The sequence below is a fragment of the Vidua chalybeata genome, chromosome 14, assembly GCF_026979565.1.
Source record: "Vidua chalybeata isolate OUT-0048 chromosome 14, bVidCha1 merged haplotype, whole genome shotgun sequence".
Lineage (NCBI taxonomy): Eukaryota > Metazoa > Chordata > Aves > Passeriformes > Viduidae > Vidua > Vidua chalybeata.
Window position 1 is genome coordinate 19,427,887 of NC_071543.1, and position 24,463 is coordinate 19,452,349.

General features: G+C 49.2%; 1 protein-coding gene across 3 annotated transcripts in view; it reads left to right on the top strand.

The window, feature by feature from the left end:
• The window catches only part of FGF13 (fibroblast growth factor 13), a 208,728-nt gene that overhangs the window by 100,934 nt on the left and 83,331 nt on the right, over positions 1-24,463 (top strand). For 2 of the 3 annotated variants that reach the window (XM_053955349.1, XM_053955350.1), the window contains exon 2: positions 16,559-16,726. The exons of the other annotated variant lie outside the window; for it this stretch is intronic. In XM_053955349.1, the coding sequence (XP_053811324.1) occupies positions 16,559-16,726 (168 nt within the window). The remainder of the gene's footprint in view (positions 1-16,558; positions 16,727-24,463) is intronic. 3 annotated transcript variants of the gene reach the window in all.

A 24,463-nucleotide genomic window follows, 5' to 3' on the forward strand; every position in this document is an offset into this window, starting at 1 on the left:
GCTCACACGGCCAGGGGCGTGGGGGCACTTTGCAGCAGAGGGCCCTTGGGTGTGTGTTACCTGCACAGGGCACACCTGTGCCAGGGCACAGGTCACTGAAGGCCATGGCAAGCAGCCTGGGAGTGCCCATGGAGAAATTCCTGCAGAAGTTGACTCTGCAGTGCTTCACTGAAGGTGTGTGCCGTTATCCTGCCACAGCTTCATTGGAAAATATTGGTGTGTTTGTTTTCTGCTCCCTCCTTCCCACCCCCAGCATTGCCTGGCCTTCAGTGGAATTTGGGTGCTGTTCATTACTGCAGTTCCCTACCCAAAGGCTGTCATTTTTATTTATTTTAGTATTCTAATTTAGCATCAGAAAGAAAACAACCTTTGACCAAAAAGAATTAGAGGTAATAACTTTTTCAGAGAACTAAGCCTTTGAAAACTAATTTTTTTACTCAGCTTAGTTTCATGGGTGCACAATTTCTATTACATGTAGGCCAACTGGATTGCAACAGCTGTAAAAAAATATGTATTTTAAGCCTTTAATGTGTTATTTATGAATGCATTATAGTTACAATAATTCACTTACAGGGCTATTGTGACAACAGCAGCTTGTCTGAAAAATGGGAATGTGCGGTATGAAATAGTTAATTAACAATAAGAGAATAAGTGGAGAAGGTGCATTTGGATTGGCAGCACTAAGAGAGTACCAGGCAGTCTCTGTATGGGCCTGAGCAGCACAGAAAATGAGGAAGCCTGATGGAGGCAGGAAAAGTCTTACCTGCTGTAGGAACTTAGAAATTAGTCTGGTGCCTGCAAATCTCATCTGTCTTAACAGAATTGTTGGAAAACTTGTTGGACTTTGCAGACCTGATTTGGAGAGAATTGCAGTGGTGAAATAAAATGGGATCTGTTACTGTGCAAAGACCAGTGGAGAACTCAATCCTGCATGGGACTTGCTGGGGAGTATCAGAATACATTTGCCAGATGCAAGATAATGCCAAGTAAATATTTAAAGCTGTGATGGCAGCACAGCGTGTTGGAGCATAATGAAAGGCACTGAAAGGGAGCTCAGGCAGCTCATCTCGGGCGAGGGGAGCAGTGCTGCAGTCTGACACCGAGGTGCAGCGCTCACCTCACAGCTAACACCCGGGGCAGGCAAACTCTGGTGGCTGCTGAGAAGCGCTGGAGTCGCTCTGGTGGGCTGGAAATAATACCTCACCACCTCTTCCCTGCTGCCAGCATCAGTTTACTGTGGCTTTGCAGCTGTGGTGCTTTTGTGCTGTCACTTTTCTGCAGGGATCCTGTGGTGTGAAGGAGTTTTGGTCAGCTTTGGGTGCAGCTGTGCTGTCAGAGTGCAGCCAGGGTGTAGATGGACACTGCTGAGCACACCTGGGCTCTGCAGAGAGCCTGTTCACATTTTTGCCATCAGAATCTTCTGTGGAACTTTTATTACTTCCCCTCTAGTCTTCTGACTGTTTCATTTTTTCGGTATTGAGTGATGCACATAAAATCAGAGTGGTTTTGGTTGAAAGAAACCTTAAAGGTCATCTTGTCCCACCCTGCCAGGGCAGGGACACCTTCCCTTAGCCCAGGTTACTGCTGTCCAACCTGGCCTTGGGCACTTCCAGGGATCCAGGGGCAGCCACAGCTTCTCATACAGTGATGGAATCGTTGAGGTTGGAAAAGACCTCCAGGACCATGGAGTCCCAGCAGCTGTGGCCCATCACCACCCTGTTGGGTAGCCCAGATCACTGAGTGTCATGCCCAGTTGCTTCTTGAACACCTCCAAGGACAGTGACCCCACCACCAACGTGGGCAGCCCCTTCCAATTCCTCACCACCCTTCCAGGGAAGAAATTCTTCCTGGTGTCCAGGCTGGGGACAATGTGGATTGTTCCTGCGTTTCTGGCCAGCCTGAGCTTTGGCCTCTTTCTGCCTAAAACTTCAGTGAAATTCCCATTATTCTCAGCTCCTGGAGAATAACCAGGTGAGGTAGAGCATGCATACGGCCTGTGAGCAGCACAGTTTATGTTGTGTTCACCCAGAGCCCTTCCAGGCCACTGCCCACAGCGGGGCACTTTGTCTAGACATGATGTGAAGCTAGAGCTGTTAGTCAGAATCCATGAATATGTGATATGCAAAGCATTCCTGGAGAGAAGCATCGGCGCTGAAATGTCAGATGTGGCCAAGGGAAGCTCCCTTCTGTTCTCTTACCTGATGGGAGAGGAAGGTTCTGCTGGGCAGGGGCAAGGTGTGAGCCCCAGCACAGAAGCAGCCTGACCCGGCACGGCGGCAGGGTGAGCCCAGCCCGTGCCAGCCCTCAGCTGAGACACAACAATTGCAGCAATAACTGCAGCCAGAGCATGGGCAGGGGCGTTTAATGTCCGTGAGAGTGACAGTGAGTCATCTCTGCTCGCTGTGGTTAGCAGCTGGAGATCCACAGGCAGTGGGGACAGCCTCCATCCCACAGCTGCATGACAGCTGAGGACAAGCAGAGCTCAGAGCACTGCTGCCTTCCTCCCTGAGAGGGCTTCTCGGGGCTGACCAAGAGCGCTGGCACAGGTAGGACGTTCTGGGGGTGGGATGGCACACCTGGCCTCTGCAGCTTTTATCCCCTTCTCCATAGCCTGGGGGCAAGCAGGTGCATGCAATAGCAAGCACAGAACTCTGTCAGTTGTGTATCTGTTGTGAAATTAATAGATAAAGCCAGACTAAAATTCTAATAAAATTTTACGAAATGCTCTTTAGAATTTCAGTTCAGGAGCAGAGTGCCTGGGCAGAATAGAAGTTACAGATTAGTAAATTTAAAGGTAAGAGGAAAGGTGGGTTTGTTTGCAACCTGCAAAGACCTCGTTCCCTAAAGGAATTCTTTTGAGAAGCTGTTAAAAATTCATTTGTAGTTTTCCTGCAGTCACTTCAGGTACAAGTGGGGTTGTGGGGGCAAGTATTAGAAATAGTGTGAGTGCTTCTGTGGCGTGCAGGGGCAGTGGAAGGACTCTGGCACTGGTGAACAGTGCAAGTGGTGCTGAGAGCACAGACTGCAAACTGGAGCTGTCCACAGCAGTGCAGGGCTCAGGAACGGGGGTTTACAGGCCCTGTGCACTCCAGCACTTGTTTTGACAGCTGTTGGGGCCAAATATTCAGCTGCTGCAAATTGCTCTGAAGCTTTTCTTGATATTTTTTTGTTTAACTGGAGTTGGTGTGAATCCACACGTTTCAGACATCTACAGCAGCAGCATCCTTCCAATGTTTTAAAGGTTTTTAATCAACTTTCAGAATAAATGGTTTAATTTCTTTGGGGGTATGTAGAGTCCCAGTAGGCATAAATACAGTAATGACAGAAAATAGGGATTTTTCTCTGATAGGGATGATTCCAAAGCAGTACAAAAGCGAGTGTGGTATCCCAAGGCAGCTCCCCAACTACAGTATGCAGCATGCAATGTCCTTAGTTTGAGCAGAGTGGCTTTTTCTTGTAGTAGAATAAAGACCACTTACTACCTCCTCAAATCCAGAAGCTAATTTATAGCTCCGTGTTGAAACAATGTCTTTTTGCTAAGACACACATTTGTCTTTGCTAACTTTGATAGACTGTTGTAAGCTAGAGGACTGCAGCATTTGCTTCATGCACTGGAATGTGAAATGTGATGATTTTTTTTCTTAGATCTGTGCTGTGCTTGCTGCCTTGGGTTGTTTTTTATGTCATTTACGGTGCTGAACATCAATGCGAGCATATTATGCAATGTAGTATAAAAATACACAAAGGCAATAAACTCCACTGTTATTTCTGCTCTAACAGAACAACCTCATTTGATCGTTTTGCCTTTTGATTTCTGAAGAAGTTAATTCCAAATAATGTATTGGATCTGGAGTGTTTGTGTGCATGTTTGAGGAGCAGGAGGAGCTCCTGGTGCAGGGCTCCAGGTGTCTCCCATGGCTGGCAGTGGGTGGTGGCTGTGAGGCTCAGAGGGTGGCAGCCACCCAGGCATGGAGGTCACCTGTACAAACATCTGAATTTCATGCCAGGTTGTGTGGAAATGTGTGCTGGTTTGTAAAAGATCTGCATTTCATTTCTGTACTGTGACCTTGTCACCGTGTCCTTCCCCTCGGTGACAACGTGTCAGTCAGGAGTGACTGCCCAACATGCTGGCCTCGGCTGGGCTGTTTGAGCAGACCAGTGATCTGCTGGGCCACAGTCACCCAGCTGAGCTATTTATGGTTTGACTGAGCACAGTCTTGGGTTTTAACTCTTTTCTGCAAACCCGTAGCACTGAAATCCCTCTGGGATCGGGCTGCGGAGTGCCAGCGCCGCGGAGTCCAGGTGCGAGCACAGCCACCTCCGTGCCCGCAGCCATCACTGCCAGGTGCTCTGAGCTGCACCGTGGCAGCTCCCTGGTCCCCCATGTCACCCTGGTCCCCCGTGTCCCCTGGTCCCCCTCCCTGCCCGGGCACCTCGCAGTGACCCGGGCACGGTGCTGGGCAGGGGTGGCCAGAGCAGCGAGGCACAGGAGCTGCTGCCAGCTCTGCAGACACAGCCTGGCTGGGGGTCCCCAGCGGGGTGTGCCCCTGGGCTGGCTTGGCTACTTCTGGCCAGCGTGGCTGCTTCCTTCTGTGCCCCTGGGCTGGCTTGGCTGCTTCCTTCTGTGCACCTGGGCCAGCGTGGCTGCTTCCTTCTGTGCCCCTGGGCTGGCTTGGCTACTTCTGGCCAGCGTGGCTGCTTCCTTCTGAGCCCCTGGCCCAGCTTGGCTGCTTCCTTCTGTGCCCCTGGGCTGGCTTGGCTGCTTCCTTCTGTGCCCCAGGGCCAGCGTGGCTGCTTCCTTCTGTGCCCCTGGGCCAGCTTGGCTGCTTCCTTCTGTGCCCCTGGGCCAGCTTGGCTGCTTCCTCCTGCGGGGCCCAGCAGGTCCTGCTCCCCTCTGCCCAGGTGCAGGCAGCAGGGCTGCCAGGACGTCCCCCTGGCAGAGGCTGGAGCCGGTGGCTTCGTGCTCGAGGTGCAGGTAGCTGCAGTTTCTGCTGCCAGCTGCTGTCTGTTGTCACAGCTGGGCAGTGAAGTCCTCCCTGCTCCTGGCAGCCGGGCTGCTGCACCTTGGCTGCTCCCAGCCCTGCCCGCTGTGCTGACCTGCTGCTCACTCCCCTCTCGCCCTGCACTCAGAGCATCTAGCAGCTGTCTCAAGGAACTGAAAGCCACCACTTGCAGTAAAATGATAATGTCGTTTTAGCTCCACTGTGTGAAAGTGATTGTAATTCTGGTGTGCCTAGGCTGCTAGCACAGAGCAGAGATGCTGGGCAGTGTGTGGGAGTACCGTGGCAGCGTACAAAAGAAAGTTGTAGGGAAGCTGAGAAGGATCTCAGTATACAGAACATCTACTTGGACTCTACAAGTGATCATTAGGGTGGGCAGTAACAGGAAAACAGGCTGTTTAGTCTTCTGCTAATTTGTCTTGTTGCTGACTGAATTGATGAGCAGTGAAAAGAGAACCCCTTCTCTGTATACGCAGCGTGTTGTACTCAGTGTTACTACGCTGAGTAACAGCGATGACAGAATTGCACACGGCTTTCTGCAGAGTCTGAAAGGCTTTAGGTAAGTGTAGAGAGGGGAAAAACGTTTTCAAGTACACTTTCTAAAACTGTGTCAAGTGCAGGCTTCTGAAATGCAGTCCATTTACTTCAGGGAAGGGGGAATGGGCTGCTGTGGGTGTTGTTCCGCAGTCGATGGGTGTTCAAGTGGATATAATAACTCTGCATGGGCCAGATGGGGGGAAAAGAGAGCTGGCTGGTTGTTGGAGGTGGATTATTCAGTCACAACGTTGGCAGCTGGGCTGGGGAAGGCTGCTCCAGCAGCGGCTGCTGCAGTAGGTAGCACACTGGGAACAGAAGTGCCAGGGTAGGCAGAGCCTTCTCCTGGTGGTGTGAATGACTCTGCTGAGCATACAGCTGAGTAGGATTTTTCAGGATGGTGTAACTTGCTGGGTACATTTTTGGGGTGTGCATCGAGTGATTTGTGCAAAATCACCTGTGGTGGGAATTCAATATAACTAAAGCTTAGTCTAAGGGAGCAATGTGAGAAACCATTGCAGCCTTTCATTTGGCTGTTTAACAGTTGAACTGGTTTGTGTACGTGTGTTTGTATCTAGGGACCCTAGCTGCAGAAGCCTAATCTTTAACCTGTTAAAAATAATTTCCAACCTTAAAATGAAGAGTAATGTTAATTTCAGGTTAAATTGTCTTTTTTTTTTTTTTTTTTTTTTCTGAAAGGACTTCTCTGCTGTTCAGCCTCTGTGTGCATAGCTCTTTGCCCCTTGGGTGGGGTGCTGAAGCAGAGCAGGGTCCAGGGTTCTGCTGCTTCCCAGGGTTGTGAGAACACTCTCTGCACCTGTCCATGGCACACCCAGGCTTTTGGCTTCTGCTGATGAGTTTTCTGTGCTTCGCTTTGAAAAATTTCCTCTGAGGCCATTTCTCTGAACAGCTCTTCCTGTAATGAGAGTGAATTTTAAAGCACTCGATTTCTTGCATCCTTTCTTTTGTTAATCCTCAGTAAATGGAGCAAATAACTGGGAGGTGTCACCTGTCCTTTTATGAATGGTGCTTCTGTTCTTGTCTGCTTCTTCCAAGAGAAATGCCCAAGAGCTGCAACTTTCAGTGCCAGTCTCTGAGCAGACTTCCAGGCTGGAGCTCACCTCCTGCTCCCCAGAGGCAGCACTCAGACTTCCAGACTTCCAGGAGAGATGCAGTCTATTCTTTGATGATTTTGTTGCCATTTTCAGGCTACTTTTCCTTGTTTTGCTCTTCCTGGAAGATTCTGATTTTTTTCAGTTCTTTGTGTTTTTGTTGGTTTGATTTTTTTTTTTCTTCCCAACACTAGGGAAGTTTGTCTCTTTTTGTAGCCCAGCTGTTGACAATAATGCTCTATAAATAGGAAGAAAAAAGGCACCTCTCTCTACTTCCCTTATAATTTGAAACTATTCTCCTAGCTCCAAATAGGGCTACGTTAATAATTAAATTCTCATTAAAGTTATGATGCACAAGAGTATTCTGATATTTCATAAGCAGCAAACTAAAGCTGTCCAAAGCTCTCAGATCTGCTAGCTTCCCACTCATCCCGGACCTTTCTAGCAGGTCTCCTGGCACCTTCTCATCTGCATGCCTGATTTTCACCACACTCCAAGGATGTTCTCTTAGAGACAGCGCCGTTCCTTGCTTTTTCTCCCAAACTTTGTCAGTGAAGACCATAAGTTCACTGTTGTGACACAAATTGTCACAGTGATGTTTAAATTTACTGTGAGCTGGTCAGAGTGGGTTTTATGGTAGACAGGGGTGGGTGAGGCTCATATTTCCATCTGGAGTTGCTGTCCATCTCCCCCTGTGTTCCATGGTGCTCCTGTCCTGTGTGGTTGGAGCAGAAAGAGAAATGTCTGCTCCAGCAGCTGCTGTGGCAGCCACAGCTTTATCCTAAGGGCCAAATCCTTGGTGGCTGTGCAGTTTGGGTGGTTTATCTTCTGCAGCTGGCCAAGCAGGTCCTGCTGCCCAGTGCCCTCCCTTGAGCCAGCCCCTGGTGCCATGCAGTGTCCCCAGTTCCACACTGCTGTGCTCCCAGTGCTCCCAGTGCCTGTTGCTTCCCAAACTCACGCTCCACAAAAAGGAATAGCACCCTGTGAGTTACTGTCTCGTCTGCTGTGCTGCATGCCCCAGCCCACCTGTTTGGAAAGCAGCCAGCTTGCATTTGTTTTAGCAGATGGGAAAAGCAGGAAAGCACTCAGAACAGGCCGAGAAGAAATGTTTGTTCGTTCATTCATTCATTCATTCATTCATTCATTCATTCCTTCATTCAGGGGCAAGCACAGCAAAGCAGTGAGCTGAGCTGTAGAGCTCAAATGAGAGTGGGCACATGTGGCATAGCAAACCCACAGCTGCCGATGGCTGGGAAGGGAAAGCTGCTGGGTCTGCACCATGGGCTGTTCCTTAGTAAACTGGGGCTGTTCCTTGGCCCCTGGTGAGCTGCAGCCTGGCTCTGTCCCTCACAGCTCGGGTGCAGGAGGTGACAGCCCTGCCTGCCAAGTGCAGCTCTCCCAAACCCAGCTCCCACAGTCACACAGCTGTTCAGGGAGGAAGAGACTCAGGCCGTGGAGCCCGACCACTTCCCCAGCACTGCCACAGTTCATAGCTGCTCACACAGCACTGCCGAGTTCACCTCAGGTGCCACATCTGCACTTCACATCCCCGCAATCCCTCGGGGCTGTGGTCCCACCGTGTCGCTGGGCAGCTGATGGCACTGCCCAGCAGCCCTTCTGCTGAGGCAGTGTTTCCTAACTCCAGCCCAAACCTCCACGGAAGCAGCGCTCTGCTGGTGACGCCAGCCTTGGGACGAGGCACTGACGTGCTGGCTCTGCTGCTCCTTCCCTTACTGCTCCCTGCAGTAAGGAGCAGAGCACCCCTTGGGCTCCTGATCCTTTATCCTTGGACTCGCTGCAGCTGCATCGCTGCCCACCTGCAAACCCCCAGGAAATATCAGAGCGGGGCTGCACAGGATAGAAGCTCTCTCCTGTCAGGAGCTCAAGGCTGCAGGTGTCCCCAGGAGTGGCTCCCGTGTGCACGTGGCCCTGCAGCGCTGTCCCTGCACGGGGGCACAGCGAGCCCCTGGTTCAGCTGCAGCCCTGCACAGCCCGGCCGGGGCTGGCTGCTGGCACAGGGCCCTGGAGCAGCTGGGGGATCAGGCTCTCTGCAGAAATCCTGCTGCCACCTGCACACGGGAAAGAGGAGATGCATTCTGAGCGGCATTTAGCAACAAAGTTTTGATGTCGTACGTCTTTGTCTTTATTATCCACGAGGATCTAAGTGCAGCCTTATCTGGGCTAGTCTTTGCAGAGGATAACAGCCTGTTACTGCTAGCTGTTAATCCAATTACTCTTTTAGGTCAAGGGGGAGTGTTCTGTACAAATATTTTTGGAAGATCTGAAAAAAATTATTCTATGTGTTGGCCCAAAGAGAGCATATTTCAGAATTTTTCAGCAGATCAAAAGGTTAAGAAATTTTTACATATGTTGGAGGAAACATGGTGGAAAGAGCTGTCAGCTTTCAATTTTGATCATAAGGCAGTCACTTATTAAATATAAAGATATTTCACAATGGAAAGTAGTTTCAAAACAGAAAATAAATCACTATCTAAAATCATCAGAGAAATTCTTTGATGTAGGAATGAAGATGGAGCTGTGCAAACCTTAAGAATTAATCCAGCAATGAAATGTTTGCCTAAAGTAGGTGTCAGCCATATAATTTTGGCTCACTTGGTTCCTGGTTCTCCAGTAAGGATTTCATCAGGTCTCTCAGCAGGAACTGTGCAGGAGCTGTGAGTGATCCCCCTGAAGCAGGGAGCAGCTCTGTCCTGGGCAGGAGAAGCCCAGCTGCGTGGGAGCTGCAGCAGCCTCCAGTGGGGTTTGTGCACTGTGACATTCCCATTCTCTGGACAGAGAGACACAGTTCTGTCTCTCAGGAGAAGCACAGAGAGAAGAAGAGAAAACAATCTTTCTCTCTGCCCCTTGTTTCCCCATGTGGAATGTGGTGTGGAGATTGTTCACCTGCAGTGGTTGCTGGGCTGGATTCTGGTGAAGGTTGTGTGGGGTCAGTGACCAGTGGGGTCCAGCTGTGCTGGGCTCTCAGCAGAGTCACAGTTTGAGTTAGTTAGAGAGGGGAGTAAGAAGTGAGTGTGTAGAATAGGATAGCATCTCTTTAAATAGTATATTAATGTAATATGGTATAGTTTTAATAAAGCTGTCCTTCAGCCTCCTGATCTGGAGCAGACACCAGCATTTCTTCCCTGAGCTGGGGTTCACCGCAGGTTCCTGTAGTGCACTGGTGGTGCAGGGTGGCACTGGGTGGTGACCCTGACCTGATGGTGCAGGGGTGCCACTGGTGGGCCATGGTGACCCTGCTGGGCATGGTGACCCTGCCAGGCCATGCTGACCCTGCCAGGCCATGCTGACCCTGCCCAGGCCATGCTGACCCTGCACAGGCCATGGTGACCCTGGTGGGCCATGGTGACCCTGCCCAGGCCATGGTGACCCTGCCCAGGCCATGCTGACCCTGCCAGGCCATGGTGACCCTGCACAGGCCATGGTGACCCTGCACAGGCCATGGTGACCCTGCCAGGCCATGGTGACCCTGCACAGGCCATGCTGACCCTGCACAGGCCATGCTGACCCTGCCCTGCTGGGCCATGCTGACCCTGCCAGGCCATGGTGACCCTGCCCTGCTGGGCCATGCTGACCCTGCCAGGCCATGGTGACCCTGCCCTGCTGGGCCATGCTGACCCTGCACAGGCCATGGTGACCCTGCCAGGCCATGGTGACCCTGCCAGGCCATGGTGACCCTGCCCAGGCCATGCTGACCCTGCCAGGCCATGGTGACCCTGCCAAGCCATGGTGACCCTGCCAGGCCATGGTGACCCTGCACAGGCCATGCTGACCCTGCACAGGCCATGCTGACCCTGCCCAGGCCATGCTGACCCTGCACAGGCCATGGTGACCCTGGTGGGCCATGGTGACCCTGCCCAGGCCATGCTGACCCTGCACAGGCCATGGTGACCCTGCCCAGGCCATGGTGACCCTGCACAGGCCATGGTGACCCTGCACAGGCCATGGTGACCCTGCCAGGCCATGGTGACCCTGCCCTGCTGGGCCATGCTGACCCTGCCAGGCCATGGTGACCCTGCCAGGCCATGCTGACCCTGCCAGGCCATGCTGACCCTGCCCTGGTGGGCCATGCTGACCCTGCCCTGCTGGGCCATGGTGACCCTGCCCTGCTGGGCCATGCTGACCCTCCTGCTGTGCAGGGCTTGGCCAAGCCCTGGGGTCAGGACTGGGACATTCCACTCCTCATGCAGACCGTGCAAGGGGGATTTCTGTTTGCTGCCCAAGGAATGAGCCCCCCAGGTCGGTTCAGGAGCTGTCAGGAATCTTTGGGGTGCTTGTGCTGCAGGAGTTGATCAGTTTGGGGCTGCTGGGGCCACGGACACACACGGGATCTGTGTGGGATGGAAGTGTTGGTGCCCAGGCTGCAGCTGCCTGTGGAAATGTTGGTGACTCTCTGCCTCACACAGCAGTCACAGCAGCAGCTGGGACCTTGCCCTGACCACAGGACGCATTCCTTAGACATCACTGGTGAATTTTAACTATTCCTGTGATAGTGTGCCACAAGTAGGAGGTTACCCTCCCTGTCCCACCAGACACAGAAGGGCACTCACAGCCAGACCCTGCTGAATCCCTAAAGCCTCCAGTTCCAATAACTGGCTGCAGTCTAATTGAGATCAGCAGCTTGAGAACTCACTAGTTCAAGTACTAAAAGCCCTCTGCTGGGCAAGGGGATTGCTTCCCTGAGTGTTTGAGTTCTTGGAGACACTTACTGCCCATCTCAAAATCATGCTCTATTCATGCATGCCATAAAGCTGTCCTTTAATATCAGGTCAGAACTAAGCACAGGAAAGAGTTGCCATAGAGGAAATTCACAGAACTGGTTTGAGAACAAAAGAGCCAGAGCTGTTCCTGTGAGAGTGAAGGAGTTGGGCTGTCCCTGGCAGCCCTCCCTGTCACAGACCCCATCCAGCAGCAGCTTCCAGATGTAATGAGAGCTCATTCTGAGCCCACTTTTAATTCTGGAAAATCATCTAAAGAAATTTGTGTCTTTCACAAGGTATTTTTGCTGGTTTGTTTCTTTCAGTTTGAAATAAGCTGGTGTGGTGCCTGGGTTTGGGGGTGTACTGGGGAGGAAGGAGTGGTGCAAAATGAGGGACTCCAGAAATGGCTTGCTGTGAATAAAAATTAGAGAATTGGCTGCTTGTGCTTCCTGTAATATCTGTCTTCATTGTGAAAACTGCAAGTCAGAGTCAACCAGACTTCGAAGTTGGGAGCACACAGCTGCAAGCTGAAAATAAGATTTCTGGGTGATGCAGAAGTGCCAGGGTTGTTTGGTAAGAATACTTCATCAAGATTTTGGCAAAGCTTAATGTGAAATGGTTTGGATAGACTGTGTTGTCCTTGAGAGGATCTGAGTGTTTTACAGCCCCAGAATAGATTTTTTTTTTCAATTAACTTGTAAGTATTGTTGTGCTCTGAGTTCATTACATTGTGCAGGTGGCTGACAAAAAAATCACACCTTCAACTGGAAGAAACTAGGAGGGAAACAAAACAGTGCTGAAAAGAAGCAAAGAGAATTTTTACTGCCCGTAGAACTGAGAGATTTTTCATCAGCTGTCTCAACCAGGAAAACGTTACTACAGCAAAATACCCAACTTTCCTGCCCTTCCCTGTCCTACACGCAGTCACTTGAAACAAGTTATTTTAGAGAGGTTTTTTTTTAGACTTGTTCCTGAAAGCAACTCGATAGCCTAATGTTTTCCCCTAAAAGGAAAAAAGGAATAATTCCTGCATAGCTCTAAACAGCCCCAGGGCCTGGGTAACCTCATTTGTGACCTTTATTGCCTTTGTGTGGGTGAGGGAGGTGCTCAGGGAGCATCGCTGGTCTGTGTCCTGGAGGTGGCACTGGGGGGGTGACAGTGACACTGAGGAGGTGACACTGGGGAGCATTGGCTGCTGCTCTCATTATTCCAAAAAATCGTGCTGAGGGAATGGTTTTTTTCCTGTCCTGTGCCAAGGAGAAGGGATTTCCTTCACTTTGGGGACGCAGGATTTCAGAGGCGCTCTAATGCTCTCTGTGGCTTGAACACCTCGTGTGTAGAGACACGACTCCAGCCCTTCCAAAATGCCAGCAAAATGAATTTGTTGCAAGTGTAAGCATCCTGGGAACTGAGGAAAGTTAATGTTTCAGGTAATGACCTGAAAGGTTCATTCAAGGAGTGGATGGATCCATGGAAGTATAATTTTTTTTTGTTTAAATTGTGCCATAGACACAAGAACAATAGTCCAACGGGAGCAGGAGGATTTGCTTTGCCTGGATTTTATTTACCCTATGGTTGCTATAGCCTGTAGCTAGCAGAGCAGAAGCCTCTCTATGTAAAACCAGGGGGAAAGATACTTCCTAACAGCTTTATTAAACTCTGGATTACATCAAAGATTATTCAGCTGGAGCCCGAGCCAAGGCCTATGGACAGGGTTGATGTTATGGTTTCTGGCAATTCTGGATGGGACTGAAATGCAGTTGGACATAAAAGAAAGACACAAACCAGCAGACTGTTTAGCTGGTGTGTTTATATAAAGTAAACATGTTTGAATTTATCTTGAAAAACACCCTGGTGCCAGCAGCCATCCTAAAGATTGCTTTCTCTCAGTAAAGCTTACAGGAAGAGAATTTTTTTTTCCCTACTGGCTTGTTGACAGCAAGTTTTTATTAATGTAATTATTATTATTTTATTTGAGCTAAAGAATGTGCTACAGGGTGATATTTAGCAAGCTGAATGTTTTGATTAGGAAACATAATAGTTACTGCAGTTATTTTATATTCACTGCTAAGCAAATTCCTCTCAGTTGCTGTGGGTTTGGTCTCCATCAAATTGTAGGGGAAGAAAAAAGGATTCATTTTCTTAAAGCTATGTAGTAGTTATTTATCACTTTCATCTGAGAATATACAAGTTCTTTAGCAGTCAGTTAATGACCTGTGTCCATGGCATTCTCAGTCCTGTGGGAAGATGGGAGTGTAGAGCTCCAGTGTGTCCTACCCCTGAGGATGGGGAGTGCATCAGGATGGAAGGGAAGAGAGAAGAGCAGCTGAAACACAACAGCGAGGTTGTGTGACAGAGGTGGATGGTGGAGGCTGGCACCAGGGTGCCACACGTGCCTTCAGGAAGTGCCAGGCAAGGGCAGCTGTGCCCAGAGGGGTCTGTTCTGTGTGACTGAGGGCAGCAGCAGTGCTGGGCTGGGGCTGTGGCTCCGGGCTCCCTTCTGAGCTCGGGCTGGCTCCGGTGCTGCCCAGGCTCTGTGCCCTGCACGGGGCTGTCACAGAGCCAGGCACTGCAGGCAGAGGCTGCACTGGGCAAGCAGCTGAGTGCAAACCCTGTCCTCTGCTCCTCAGTTAAACACTGCTGCAGACCTCGGTGACTTCCCAAAAACGTGTGCTTTCTCTCCTGCTCTGGTGTGCATGTGATTCTTTCCTAAGTGTGGGTTTTGTCCCACTGGCAAACCCATAGCAGATGCCTGGTGATACTTCTCCCTTTTCCAAAGTGCTGCTTCACAGTTCTTTGATAATCATCTTCTCATGGTTGTGCACTGGTGATCTTCAGTCATCAGAGACGGCTGCCACCAGGTTTTTAAAGCTTTCTGCACTAGATTCCATGTGGTTGGAGCTTGGTTGGTTGGGTCGTGGGGCCCACGCTGGAGGTCCTGCAGCTGTGATGTCAGTGGCTCCACGAGGGTGTCTGCCTGTCATCAGAGCAGGAAAAGGACGCAGCAGGGTCAGGGGCTGTTCCTCATCCTGCAGTAAATTCTCAGCCTGACCTGAGGCCGTTCATCATGGCAGGGAAAGGCTGAGCAGTTCCTTCAGAGCACGGACACCAGTTCAGCTACCCCTGCATCATTCCAGCCCAGGGCTGCGTGGGTCCGTGCTCCTTGGGGTGTGCTCCAGGTGTGAGGACAAGGCTGCCCCCAGAGCCAGCACTCACTGCCTGTCACCTGCTGGCCTGCTGTGCTTTTGCTGGCTCTGCGGTGTTGGTCACCTGCTGAAGGTGTGGGTCCTGCTGGGCTGTGTGCACATTTCAGTAGATCTGTGCAGGTGGGGATGGGGTGTGTAGGGGACTGGTGAAGGGCTGGTTGTGTCTTCTGCTCCTCAGCTTGCCTGAGATGGCACAGGGGCCTGCATAAGGATCAGGCAGCTGTTGGCCAGCACGGGACAGGTGGGATCCGTCCTTGGCACTGGATTGCAGGTGCTGCTGCTCTGAGCTCCCATAAACCAAGAGTTTTGAGGACTGACCCTTCAGGACCTCTTGGTCCTTGGCTTATCTTGGGTGTTGGCTCCTGGTAATTGCTGCCAGCAGTAACTGGGGCTCTCAGTGTGTTCCTGAGCACAGCCTAGCCCTCCACCAGCCAGAGGGACACTGGCACTGTTCAGGTGTGATGAAATGGCAGCCCTGACCTGTGCTCCACTGACCTGCTGCTGCTTTTTGAACACTTGTGCTTTCCTACTTGATCATGCATCCCTTTTAATAGAGATTATAGAGACTCACACTTTATAGAGATTATTTGTGTGTATTGCTGGTGCTGGGTGTAGTCTAATGGAGCAACAACAGCCAAGGTTGCTCTGGAGGGTTAATGAGGTCCTGAGAGAAGGTGAGTGCCCACTGTGAACAGAACAACTGTCAAGTTGAATTTATCACCCACATATGACTCCTGCCAGAGAAAAAAATCCAGTGCTTGAGAACGCAGTGGGGTAATATTTGTTTGAGGGGATCCATGGTTAAATCTGATGGTTTTTAAGATGTCCATGTGTTGGCAGATATTTAGGAAGCAGTTAAATTGTTAGAATTAATGGACAACAGTTTGAGAACCAAATAAACTTACCTAGTGCATGCTAGTGCATGTTTTAGACTAGCCTGTCAGTAGTTACTTCTCTCATTACTGAAATTCTTGGATTTTTTTTTTTTAATTTTTGTTTTTTTCACATAGGGTTGGGGAATGCAAGTTTGGTTTTGGGTATGGTTTTATATCTCTGTTACACTATAAATAACAATTGGTGGTTGGAGGCTGTCTTGTGAAAAAGCAGCAAATTTTTGTTCATGTGAGATGATCTGTGCCTAAAGCTGTGAGCTGAGGAATCTCACTATCTCTGTTATTAATGCTTCATTTTTTAGATAGTGGAAAAGTGTTTCAATTCATTCTGGTAATGTAATACGTTGAGGTAGCTGGAACTTTCTTTATGCTATATATTTTATCTTTTGTCATTTAATAGCCTGACCCCATTCAGAAACATTTCAGACTGCGTATCCTTTATGTTATTAATGGCAGTATTGATTTATAAGATCAACTTTCAGATCTACTTGCTGTTGTACAAGAAAGCCATCAGAAGGATTCATGTGCTTTCTCTTTGTACATCTGCATGTCTATGCAGTGAAAGTGATGGTGGAGTCAAATGTCACAGGCTTAGCCCTGCTCTGAGGAAGGGGCTGTAATTCCATACCCTGATAAAGGCATGTCCTTGTGCTTTGGGGAGCAGGTACCTGCAGGTGTGCAGGGATTGCTCCCTGGGGTCAGGGCAGTGTGGCCAGGCCCTAACAGCACGTTTGGTTTGCTTTCCTCCCGATCTGCATGCAGAAGGGATAGAGGTGCTGGGGGGGAACAAAGCAGATGTAGGAGGGAGCTGTGCTGCTTCTCAGAGCGGGGTGTTCTTCTGCTGTTTATCAAAGCTGCATGAAACGGGACGAAGTGTTGAGCTTTATGAGAAGCATTGTTTATAAAATAAATGTATTTTCCCACCCTTCTACCACCATGACTAAGATATTTACACTTTAAAGTTTATTTTACCTTCCTATGAACCTTTCTTTCCCTCTGTCCTTCCCCACCCTGACGTTATGTAGTTGATGTGATTCTCGGGATTGCTTTCCTCGGGCTCTAACCGGAGTTCATTTTGTTATGTGGTGACCACAGTTATGGATGACGCTCCCCCTGGCACTCAGGAGTACATTATGTTACGGCAAGATTCCATCCAATCTGCGGAATTAAAGAAAAAAGAGTCCCCTTTTCGTGCTAAGTGTCACGAAATCTTCTGCTGCCCACTGAAGCAAGTGCACCTCAAAGAGAACACAGAGCCGGAAGGTTTGTGGCACTTCGGGTCCATGTTCTGTTTGTTTGGTTTCTTTCTCCATGTGTGTCCCCGGGTGTGCTGTGTGTCCCCAGCCTGTGTGGGGGCGGGAGCCGTGTCCCTTTGCTTGCCTGTCAGTGTCTGGTGCTCCCACAGGACACTGCAACCTGAGCCACTCACGGGATCATTCCAGGACACAAGTGACGCTGCTTTTCTCAAATAAAGTTTGTTTGTTTCAGCTCTCACCATTACACACTGCCCTTTTTTTTTGGCTGCCAAAAGCTGCTTGCTACTCAAACGGCATCAATTCCCAGGCGGTTCTTTGCAGTAATTCCTGAGGCTGCACTCTGCTCCAGGTCTGGCACTCAGGCTCAGATTCGGCTTGTCCCCAGCACCTCGCTTCTGCATAGTGCTAGAGAATGCTCATGGCAGCTGTTCTGGGGTGAAGCAGGATGGAGTTTGTATGTGATGCACGCCTGGTTGCATTTTGGGAAATGGAATGCATGCACAGCAGAAAAAACAAAAAGTAGATTGTTTTCCTTTTCAGATGAAGCACAGGTATGGTCTCTCCTCATGCTGGGTTTGCTGATATGAAATTGCCAATGAGGTATATCTCGTTTGTCTAGTGTGCATAAGATGAAGCTATTATAAATTTTATTTTTTAATACTTTCTCTTATTGTTTCATACGTGTTTTGCATTACTGCTTCATATTCCACGTGGTAAGCCTTGTACTTTTTGCATAAGCTCCAGTATCTGCCAAGACAAATAATGCTACTGCTGGTAGAAGTGTTTTAAGATGAAATATTCAGGGCTGGATTTTGCCACAATCGAGTCTGCAGGAACAGCAGAGTGAGCAGGTTGGAGTTCTTATTACAAATCACTTGCATTTTTCTCTCTAAAATGATGGGCATCAGTTCCTGAGCTGTCACTGTTAGCCCAAAATATTTCAGTCAATTGCTTTCTTCTGTTCCATTCTCCAAATTTTGCATGACTGTTCTTTGTACCACCTCTGGGAGATTTGTGTCTTTTAAAATAAAAGTATTTTTTAAAAATAGCATTTATCATCTCACCAGAAATACTGACTCTGACACACATTCTGGTTTAAGGCTTGGGGAGAGGTTTCGTGTTGCAGTGATGATGTTAAAAGTTAAAGTCGGGGTTTGAAGGAAGTCCAATTGTCCTCTCAGTTCTGGGGCTGACTTGATAGAAGTTGTGATTTCATGACTCAGTAAAGATGAAGGACAGGTGAATCCTGTAGCACTCCTCTGGCTTAGCAGACGTCATGGATTTCTTGCCAGGGTTTGTGTTGTTCATGAGTAAATGCGGAGCCCAGAACTGTTCCTGACAGGCTCCTCTAGGAAGGTGATGGCAGCTGAGCCTCTGCAGGTGCTGAGCACGGCTGCGTGGTGAGCAGGAAGATTCCACAGCCACGAGGCATGAGAGAAGGCTGGGCCCTACACCTGCCCTCCCTGGCACGCTGCGCGACTCCTCCGTGTGCTGGGGGAGCTCCAGCAGAAGCTTGTGCTTGTTTCAGTGGAGCCTGCACTGGGAGCTGGATCCTGCAGAAGACTACTCTTAGCTGTGCTGGTCATTTCAGTGGAGGAATCGCCAGCTCACACCCCGTGGCCTGTCCAAGAGGAGCAAGGAAAGCAGAGCCGTGCTGGGCCTTTTCTCTCCAGAGCCCCCGCGGGACACGGTTCGGTTCAGCGTTGGGGAATTCGGGATCTGTGGGAAAGGCTGGCACAGTGCAGGCTCTGAGGGAAGCATCAGTGTGGCCCTGGTGCTCCCTGGAAGCCAGGAGTTGTTCTTCTTGGGTTCTCCACGAATCTGCAGCGTGTCTCCAGCAGCAGCTGTGTCACCCCCTCCTCCATGGCATACGGCACTGCTGTTCCTTCCCAGGGAAAACCTTTGGCTCTGAGAGGAAGGCTTGCCATCTTCTCTTGCCATCTTCTGTTGTTGTGCACAGGGATGAATGTCTCTTCCTTGCGTGTCCCTCCTCCTCTCCTCCAGGACAGGCACAAGAAGCCATGGCCACACTGGCTTGTCCTGTGACCACCTGAGGGGGTGGGAATTCAGAGGGGTGACGCTCTTTGTTGGTGTGATTTCTGTGTGTGCTTCTCTAAAAGATGTTGTCTCTAGCACGGGAGGGAGAACATCTGATCAGGAATTCTTTTAGCCTCTGCTGTAGCTCAGGTTGCCTGGGCTGCATTTATCTTTTTCTTCAGAATCAGTGAATTGCTTGGAAAGTGGTATTAGACCCACTGAAAGATGTATGCCATCCTCAGTGGTTTGTTGGCATGAAGCTTGAAAAATTTTGGTTGTGAGGTGATCTGAACTGTGCTTTCCATGCAGACCCTGCCACAGTCCATCGAAGTTAATGCAGTGGCTGAAACAAATCCTAGCAGAAATCCCTTCCAGTGTGAGCCCTGCAGTTAGCAGCTCAGTTGTGCTGTTAGGATAAAGGAAAAGGAATGTTTAAACTTGTTACTATGACATCAATTACACATTTTTGAAGGTACTGGGAAGTATGACAACTGGGAAGCTGTTAGCAAAGTTCTCCAAGTAAAATGTCATAATGGAAGTTTTATGGAAAATTGCAGACTTGGAAGACTCCACAGGGAGTACAAAAATGCACCTTTTCAATCTGCTGAATAATGGCATGGGAACTCAGAGTAAAGCCTGCGTGTTTCTAACTTTGCAACTCTCTTGTTTAGATGATGGATTTCTCTGCACCTTTTAACCACTTTCATACAGGGGTAGTGCTTGGGGAGCCTCATTTATCACTTCAGGATTCGGACTCCCTAGGCAGGTAGGATGACACCGGGTAAAAGATTTTCCAGGCTTTTGGTAGGGGTGTTTGGGGAGTGTTCTGCTATTTGCTGAGAGACTTAAATGCCATGTCACGCTGGTGTCTGAGCCTGGTGGTCCATCAGTTCTCATCTCTTGGGCCTGTTTCTAAGAGCAAAAGTGGGAATGAGAAAATGAGATCCATGTTTCCTAAATTCATCTGCCTTGGTTTCCTGGTCTTTTCCCCACACCTCCTTGCCTGCTTCCAGCATCACCTTACTCACCACAGCCACGTGCCCCAAATGCACCTCAGGAAAGCAGGTCCAGGGCAGTTCTTTGGTACCAGCCTGGAGGACACAGAGCGGGTCCTTGGCCCAGCAGCTGCAGCCAGCGGTGGGAGAGGGAGGAAGGAGAACAGTCGGGCATCACAACGATGAGTTCTGCCCAAACGTGGGAGTTGCCAGCTGAGCCCCGTGCCAGCAGGGGATGCTGCCAGCCTGGGCTGCAGCTCAGGAGGGGTGCTGCCCTCCCTGATGCTCTGGAAAGCCGGGGCTGTGGTAAGAGCTGAACTGCTGCTTCGTTCTGCATCCTCCCAGCTGTGTTCGCTCAAAGTCATTGCACAGTTTGCAGTGTCGTGGGTCTCTGAAAGGCAGTAAAACAAGCAGAGCTGACATCCTTACCTGCGTGCTACTCCTGTGGGCATTGGGCATTGTTTACAACTGCATCCACGCAGCAGCAAAACACAGAGTGATTTTGTGTCTTCCCTCAAGGCAGGAGTACACTGCTAGCAGGAGAAGGGCCATCTGAAGTACATTTTGCAGCTATTTGTTCTCTTAAATAGTTTAAACATAAGCTGCTGCTGCTATCTGTATAAAACATGGTTACATAAAAAGGAGTCAGCTCCTGGAAAACTAATTTGAGTTGTATTATTACATCCAGGGAAGGGAATAAAATGAGAGAAATGTTTTTTAAAAACACCCATTGGTTAGTCACAGTCACACAGTCGAGAGTCTTGGACACTCGCCCATAGTTCTGTTTTCATGTGGGATTTTTTTTTTGCCTTTTTCTATTTTTTTTTTTTTTTTTTGGGTAACATTTAGTCTCCCTCCAGGCATACATAACCTTTTTACACAGAGAAGCAGACAAGCATGGCAAAATACGTATTGGGGATGGGGAGAGGGAAATCTGGGATAGCAGCTGGTAACGAGGAAAGGCAGCTTTCCTCAACCAACAGGAAATCTGATTAGATAGAAAATGTTAAGGATGCTAATGTGAAACAAGCAGCTTTGTGGTTGCCCTTGACAATGGCTTGTTACCTTCATGCCCAGCAGTGGAGTGAGTGGCAGAGCCAGTCCTGGGGGTGAGGCAGAGGGAGGATGGTGAAGCACACGGCGTGGAGGCTGCGTCTTCACCTGCTCTGCACTGGCACTTGTGCCACCAGCAGAAATGTGGAGCCTTTATGCTGTAACACAGAATGTCCCTTGGTGCTCCGAGCATCGTGCCACCACTGAGAGCACTGTCACTTGGCACTCTTAATTATATCCTTTCCTTCCAGACTAAATCAGCCCTATTAGCCCTGCACGCTCATTTCGTTATGTTAATGCATGTGTATTTCTGCATTTTAGAGCAGAAAAGGAAAGAAGAAGGGGGAGGAGAACTGTGTTTGAAATCAGAGAATTGTGAGAGGTTTTTGAACTTTACATATTGTTCAGAACTAAAAATGACTTGGAGTCATTTTAAAGCCTTTAAGCACGAGATTAACTTTAAACACGAGTGCTCCCAGCAGAGTCACGGGGGTTGGGAGGTATTTAATGAGCTCACCTGAGCACAGGCTGGGCCTGACTCAGGTTCGGGCTCAGCCAGTGCAAATCCAGAGTAATTCCACCAAAATCCAAGATTTACTCAATATTTACTTGTCTGCAAATGAGATCAGAGCCCCCTCATATGGTTTAGTTGATTTCTTTTCTTACTCCCTCAGCAGTTGATGTGGCCCTTATTGCCACAGTGGTTCATGACTGAACGTGCAAGTCATCACAGGAGTCCTGAGCAGCAGAGGAATTTAATGTTTCCCCTTATAAAGAGGGAAGAGAAGGCTCATCATCATCATCATCATCACTTGGACATCTCATCAGGAGCAGTAGCAGTAACACTGCTGAATCACCTGAGCTCTAGGTACTGAACTGTGACCTTTGGAAGGGTCTGGGGAGATCCTTCTCACTGTGTGGGCACACAACATCTCAGTCCAGGAAACAGCCTCAGACCTGGGTCTGTTTGCCAGACTCACATCTAAGAATAATGTGGCTGGAGGACATGAAGATAAAATGTCAATAATACAGGAGGCTGATAGTGAAGTGGGTTATTGAACTGGGTTTTCCTGGTGGCAGCTGTGAGTGTGAGTAGTGCAATTGTTAGCCAAATTTGTACTCTGTTGCATCAGAAGAGTCTTAAGTAAGTAATGGCATTAGGAGCAGTTGTAGAACTTTTATTTCAAGATAATGATTTTTCATTCTCAAACTGGACCTGGCCTTACCCCTGAACAGGTCATGACAACCCAAAAAGAAATGCTGTCTCTTACCTTACCTGTGTACCCTTTGAGAGAAGTCTTTTATCTGTGTCTTTTACTATTTTGTTCTAATCTCAAAGTAAATATTCACTATGGAGACAGTATTTGGCACTTAGCATAGCTGAAGTAGGACATTTAGACCAAATGAGTCACCCTGATATTCTTTTCTCATCTCATCTTTAAAGGACTCTGAGATCTTCAAAGAGTGTTCCTTGTATGGAGGAAGGCCTTTGTCTTGCAACTTTTCCATCCCATGACTCTCCTGAGAAAGCATCAGACTTGGTTCTTCAGCCTGTCCTCATTTTAAATGTAGTTCTTTGTAATAATGGAGGTTTTTCTTTGTCCCTTACTCAGCTACACGGCCCATCATAACTCCTGCACAGACCTTCACCAGGGGTAATGTCTGCAGCATTGCAACACGGACTGCCTCTGCCTTGGGACTGTGCCAGACCTTCCAGGACCTTCTGGCTTAGGCTGAGTGTCAGCCAGGAGGAGTTAAACTTCCAGCTGGAGAGTTGTTTCCTTGCCCAAGGCAATCAGGTTCAGGAGCACCAAGGCAAGTGTGCATGGAGCAGCAGAGATGCCCTGCCTGTGCACTGGAATTGCTCACCTCAGGGGTAATTAGCTCAGGTAGCTAATTGGCTGTGGTTTCCAGCTCCAGGGTTAGCTCAGCCCACACCTAACTCAGGGGTTTCTGCTCTTCATCCCATCAGCAGGCTTGGCCTTCAGCAGCTGCTGCCCTGAGGGCACAAAAATGAACAGCAAAGTTCTCCAGAGTCGGGCAGGCTCCTCCTGCCCTGGGCTACCTGGACAAGAGGAGGAGCTCAGTCTCACCTGGAGCTCACTCTGCTCTCCCTGAGCTCCCTCAAGGTGTGTTTTCCCCTCACCCTCCTTGCTCTGGATCCTGCTCTGTCAGGGCTGGGGATGCTTTCTGAGCAAAGCTGAGGAAGTTTCTCAACAGTGCATTTTCCTTCAAGTCTGCAGTGAGCACACCGTGCAGTAATGTGCATTTCTATTACTGCTCCTTCCTGACTGCAGAAGCATTTCACTTTTGGTGACAGTACATTTGTCTCTTCTCTTGTTCTCTTCCAAATGTTCTGACCTGAAAGCTAAAGAAACTGAAGAAGCTTTACCCAGACCTCCGTGAGCACCAAGATTGCAAAAGGCCAGAATTTTCATGGAACACTTACATAAAGTTATTGGATGCTTTTTCAGTAGTGGCTGAGTGCTTGGGGAAAAGTCATTGCTCACACTGTTTCATATTCAGGTTTTTTGCCCATTGGTGTCTATCTGCAGAATTTTCCTGCTGTGCACAACTTCTTTGCTTTTGCTTACATGCTTAAAAAGCTCCAGTTTTTGTAGGACAGTGCACAATATTTGCATGTCTTGTTTTAAGGCAGGGCTTGTCCTCCAGGACAGAAAGGGTTAGGGTTAGGTTAGGCCAAGCAGTGGTGCTCAGGAAGGACTGACAGGTGTTTGCTGGGTATTGTTCCTGGTGTTTGATTCTTTCTGCCATGTGTTTGAAAACAGACAGATTGATCTTTTTTCTCTGCAAGACAGATGACAAAGATGCAGGTGAACCCCAGAGATTTCAAGGCACATAAACCTGCAGAGGTCCTGAGCTGCAGAGTGTGCCCAGCACATGGCTCTACTTCCTCTTCAGTGCCACAGTGTTGAACCCCTACAAAGAAAACAAGGAAAGAAGGAGAAATCCTTTCCAGGCATCTTGGCTACTCCTGGTCTGAAGCTTCTGCCACATTTTTCAAGCACGCTAAGTAATTCCTGCATGGTGATTTAGGAAGGGAAAACTTAAGAACATGCACAACTCACTGCACAAGAAGTCTTTAGTTAAGCTGTCTTTCAGATTTGCCATTTCCTCATTACACAGCAGTGCCTCCTGCAGAGGCAGTGGCTTAGTTCTCACTCTTCTACTCTGGCTGGTCAAATTCAGCTCCGTGACAGAATAAAGACCTGTGCCCACTCTTCAGGTCTGGGCTGGCATTGTTAAGTCAGATTTTAATTGTTTTGTGTGGCCCGTGGCATGGAGAGGTCAGAACAGCAGTGTGGAGTGGTGACTCAGGGTAATGTTGCACAGGTACCTGAGCATCCTGATTGTCCTGAGCCCCACGCAGAAGACAGAGGGAGTGGCCCAGGATGGCTTTGCCTTCATTGCTCTGATGGAGGTTTGGGCTTCTTACCAAGTATTTTCCAAGTAACAGCTAAATCTTTCTCCTTATCCTTGGTTGTTGTTCATTACAAGACTCCTGGCTCAGGTTTTTGTGCTTGGCTCTTGTGGAAGAGGTGCACTTCATTCCTCAGCTGCGTTCCTTGCAGCCTTCCTGGGGAGCCTGCCATGGCTAAAGGGTGGCCCTGAGAGCTTTCTCTGGAGCAGGAAGTGTC